Here is a 6000-nt window from a genome sequence, read left to right as displayed (position 1 = left end):
GCGCTGAATATGTGATACCGACTTGCGACACCAGTTTTATGTTAGTATATGGGAGTAAAAATAGCGCCCAATGGGTGAAATATGTGTGACGCATTTGTATTCGGTACCGTATATGTGATTGCGTCATCCATCTAAAAACAGCCGATGACGGCTTTTGTGAGCGACGCTGCATATGTAATTGAGCCCCATGTCAGTGTTCCTGTAATTACTATAGGTTTTAAAATGTAGAATAGCTCTTGGAACTTACCAGTATACTTTGCCATTAAAACTTATATTCCACTTGCAAGGCATCAAAACAGAGTATCTCTTAATCCTTCAAAATCAATAGGGAGTTAAAGAAGACTGGAGTGTGCTGCAGTAAGAAAACAGGCACCTATGTAGCATTTCTAAATATATATTATTGTACACTTGCCAATAAAAGAAAACAAATAAATACAGATAGTTTAATATATACATTTTTCCAAAGCTTTATATAGGAAATAAAGACAGCAGTTGGTTTAAAAATATTGATGAGGGTCCGGGACTGATTTTCATTGTCCCTTTGATAAATACCCACAAATTGCATGTTAAATTTATGGTTATTTTGGTTGCATTCAATCACCACACAATTTCAGATTTTATATTTTTTTTATGTATTTCTTTATTTTTGTTTTGCCATAAAGTTTTAAAAAAGAAAATTTAAAAAAAAAACAACTACATCTTGAAAATGTGTAATAACATATTTACAGTATAAAATAATTCCTAAGAAAACAAGTAAATTTACCAACTTAAAATATTGTAACAGTTTTTAAACTAATTCTTCACTCCAATAATATATTCTTAGTAACTACAACGTATAATTTATAAAACTAAATATTTGCATATATATAAAGATACTTTCATTTACTAGCAGTACTTTTAACCTTATTTTCTACTGCACAGGAAAAGAGCATCATTTATTGCAGTTATTTTTATGCTAAGTAGGCAGTGTCCATTGATTGCAACAAAGCATTAAACAAATGTTAAGCATTTCAACACTGAATATGTTAATGTTCAAATCATGTGAAAAAAAGATGTTTAGATTTTGAAAACTGTACATTGCTTTGCATTTATTTCTATTTAGGTTTTGCCAGCTGGGTGTTACCAACTATAAGAGTGCAGTACAATATGAGAAGTGTACTTGAAACTGAATATGTTGAACTAGTTCATCATCTAATTAGCAAGCAACAAACCCAAACTTTAAGTTGATATAAATAAAGTATCTTGTATCAGCATTTTGTTTAGTGTACTGTTGAACCCCCCACCCCCATTTTCATCCCATCAAACTCTTAGCCAATACTATTCAAGGGTTTCCTTTCCTTTATTTATCTACTATAAAAAGGCTCACCAAATAGAGGAATAATCACATTTTTTTTGCATAGAACTAACAATATTTATAATTACAAATGTATCTCAAATCACATATTTATTCATTATGTGATTCATTATAATAACTATAAATTTAAGAAATTTAGAAACAATAATAGAAAAAAAAGTTTATTTTGTCTTATAGTTTATTTATTTTGATTAATTGATAACCACTTTTTTTATTGAAGTTTCCCTTATCTGCCTGTCAAAATGCACTTCAAATCTCCACTCTTTATGACCAGAATGCATTATCACATACCTTCTGAATGCATGACACTAGCCTCAAGACCATTACCTTTTTCATCTCTCCCAGGTCCTGTTGATTTACCAGGATTTGGCAGCATTTTTAATTTGCTTTGGAATGGAGGGTTAAAAAATCAACATGAAATTATGGTAAGTCTAAAAAATAATAGTTTTTTTTTATTGTTCTCATTTCATGTAAATATCAATGTTGGATATTGTGTTTAGCAAGTTTATTGTATCTGTTTTTTGTTTTTTTTTTTGTTTTATTTTATAATGAAGGTTTAAAAAACATAATTAATGGTAAGTCTGCAGATACATTAAAGTAAAATATTAAATTTAAAAACTTAAGAACTTATTGTGTAATATTTTTCAAAATTCTAATCTAATGGAGAAATTATACCATTAATGTACCTGTTTCTGTTTTCTTTGTATATAGTACAAGTACCATCAAAACTTTGGAAAAATATTTAAGATGAATCTTGGATTTTTTAAATCTGTGCAAATTGGAGATCCATCTCTTATGGAAACCTTTTTTAGAACAGAAAGTATTTATCCTAAAAGGATGGAGATAAAGCCTTGGAAAATGTATAGAGACTATAGAGGAGAAGCTTGTGGTCTACTTACACTGTAAGTACCATATATACCTCTACTGAAGTCCAAATAATTTAATGTTTAGTGTGTACTCACTCTTCTGACATAAATTTACTGCAAAGTGAAACAGAGTATGAGAGAGAGAAGGTATGAGAGAGAGAGAGAGAGAGAGAGAGAAAGGAAGATAGTATGAGAGAAAGTATGAGAAAGAGAGAGAGTATGAGGGAGAAAGTGAGAGAGACAGACAGAGACAGATAGAGGCAGAAAAAGAGAACAAAGAGAGAACCCAAAGGTTGTAAATGTAATAGAAAAATTCTATTATTTTTTTGCTACACTGCATGAAAAATGTCAACTAAGTGTTCCAGTCAGGAGGAAAATGTTTCAAGGGAGTGAAAATATACTAGTTCACTCAAAGTTAAATATATAGGAAATACCCTAATATGATATTGTCCCCTTACTAGTCTAGTACTCCACAACATTCTGGCAAAGTTTACAAGTGGAGCTTAAAAATGGTCCTCTAAGTTTGCGAAAGCGCAATTTATAGCGCTTCCATTTTTACAAGTTGAGAATAAAATGTTAGCGCTTGAGCGAAATTCAAGGTGTGCTGAAAGTTGGATAGTGCAGCTGCACTTAATTCTTCACATAATAGACTTCTATGGCAAGCATGGAAAAAAAAGGTGTTGGCTATCGCTCAGTCACAAACCCAAAGTATATGTGTGTGTATTTAGTAAAGGCCTATGGAATGGTTAAACCCCCAAAAAATATTTTGTGATTAAGACAGAGGAGTCCTATAAGAATGCTTGTGCAACTCCACCCCATGTTAACGTGTGGCCAATCGCTCATGAACAGGGGCTGTCAAACAAACTCACCGATTGGACAAGTCCAGGAGGATTGAAATATGCCTAAATGGAGTTGACGTAGTAGAGTCACCAGATCACTGCTTCTTTACTGTCGGCTGCAGGCTTGCTTATTCGTGTATATATATATATATATATATATATATATATATATATATATATATATATATATATATATATATATATATATATATATATATATATATATATATATAACAGGGCTGAAAATTTCAAAATCTAAGCTACTAGCCAGCCCAAAATGTTACTTGCCACTTTTGATCCCACCCACTACCCTGCCCATACCACACCCACTACCCCCTTGCTTAGTCAGTGTGAAGCACTTTATTGGGCAGTATTTTTTAATATTGTTTTTATCTTATACCATAACTTAAATAAATCTACATACAGTAATAAATTAACAAAAATAAGTGCATGGCAGTTAGCAACATGAACTAGGGCGGAAAAAGGAAGTTGTTGAACTGAAAGAAAGCAGAGAGTGTTTGACGATAATGTGAGGTCATAGCAGACCTGGAAAAATTGTTTTATAATTATTATCTCTCATCTATCTTTCTCCACTCCCTCCTCTCTACGATCTCTCTTTTTATCCCCTCCCTTCTCTCTCAGGCCATATCTTCTCTTTACACTCTCTCTTCTCTCTCCAAACTCCTAACGCTATCTTTTCTCCACTCAAACTTTTTCACTCCAATCTCTCTCTGCCCCTTTTTCCCCTTCAGAAGTAACCGTCTAAGCATTAATGAGGTCCCTATAGCACTAGAGGAATAACATATCCTTGTCCTTTCATGGCTATCCCTTTAGATTAGGGTCCTTCAAACCTTTTTTTCCTAAGATCCAGTGCAATAATACAAAATACCTTTGTGACCCTATTTTTATGCTTGTTCTGAAAATTTCTAGACTAATATACAAGATAGCTGCAATTTTTGTCAAAGTAACAAAAATGTGTGCATATTTTATTTATTGATTGTAGTCAAACTTGAAAGTATTATAAAAAGGTACACACTCTCTCATACAACACACACACCACACACTCTCATACAGCACACACAGACACCGCACACACTCTCAAACAATATACCCACACACTCTCAGACAACACAAACAGGCACCACACACACACACACTCTCATACCATACACCCACACACTCTCATACAACACACACACTCCTATACAACACACACGCATTCTAATACAATACACATTCTAATACAACACAGACACCGCACACACTCTCATACAATACACACAGACACTGCACACACTCTCATACAATACACACACTCATACAACACACTCTCATACAATACACACACACCAAACACACTCTCATACAATACACACACCCACACACAACACACTCTCATACAATGCACACACCCACACACAACACACTCTCATACAATACACACACAACACACTCTCATACAATACACACACAACACACTCTCATACAATACACACACCCACACAACACACTCTCATACAATACACACACCCACACAACACACTCTCATACAATACACACACCCACACAATACACACTCACACAACACACTCACACAATACACAAACACACACACTCTCATACAATACACACACAACACACTCATACAACACACTCTCATACAATACACACAACACACTCTCATGCAATACACACACCCACACACAACACACTCTCATACAATACACACACCCACACAATACACTCTCATACAATACACACACACACACAACACACAATACACACTCACACAACACACTCACACAATACACAAACACACACACTCTCATACAATACACACACAACACACTCATACAACACACTCTCATACAATAAACACAACACACTCTCATACAATACACACACCCACACAACACACTCTCATACAATACACACACCCACACAACACACTCTCATACAATACACACACCCACACAATACACTCTCATACAATACACACACACAACACACAACACACTCACACAATACACACTCACACAACACACTCACACAATACACAAACACACACACTCTCATACAATACACACACAACACACTCATACAACACACTCTCATACAATACACACAACACACTCTCATACAATACACACACCCACACACAACACACTCTCATACAATACACACACCCACACAATACACTCTCATACAATACACACACACACACAACACACAATACACACTCACACAACACACTCACACAATACACAAACACACACACTCTCATACAATTCACACACAACACACTCATACAACACACTCTCATACAATAAACACAACACACTCTCATACAATACACACACCCACACACAACACACTTTCATACAATACACACACCCACACAACACACTCTCATACAATACACACACCCACACAACACACTCTCATACAATACACACACCCACACAACACACTCTCATACAATACACACACACACTCACACAATACACTCTCATACAATACACACACACTCTCACACACAACACACTCACACAACACAATACACGCTCTCATACAATACACACACACTCTCATACAATACACAAACACACACACTCTCATACAATACACACATAACACACTCATACAACACACTCTCATACAATACACACAACACACTCTCATACAATACACACACACACCAAACACACTCTCATACAATACACACAACACACTCTCATACAATACACACAACACACTCTCATACAATACACACACACATACCAAATACACTCTCATACAATACACACACACAACACACTCTCATACAATACACACACAACACACTCTCATACAATACACACACACAACACACTCTCATACAATACACACAACACACTCTCATACAATACACACACACAACACACTCTCATACAATACACAC

General features: G+C 34.9%; 1 protein-coding gene across 1 annotated transcript in view; it reads left to right on the top strand.

Annotated features, from left to right (window-relative positions):
- Window positions 1–1629: 1629 nt before the first annotated feature.
- Window positions 1630–6000, top strand: part of LOC128661616 (1,25-dihydroxyvitamin D(3) 24-hydroxylase, mitochondrial-like) — a gene marked incomplete at its 3' end in the record, with an annotated part of 78705 nt that continues 74334 nt past the window's right edge. The window contains exons 1-2 of the mRNA XM_053715849.1: window positions 1630–1779; window positions 2066–2256. Coding sequence (XP_053571824.1) covers window positions 1630–1779; window positions 2066–2256 — 341 coding nt within the window. The remainder of the gene's footprint in view (window positions 1780–2065; window positions 2257–6000) is intronic.

Source organism: Bombina bombina, chromosome 5 (assembly GCF_027579735.1).
Source record: "Bombina bombina isolate aBomBom1 chromosome 5, aBomBom1.pri, whole genome shotgun sequence".
NCBI lineage: Eukaryota > Metazoa > Chordata > Amphibia > Anura > Bombinatoridae > Bombina > Bombina bombina.
This window is presented reverse-complemented; position numbering and strand designations above follow the sequence as displayed.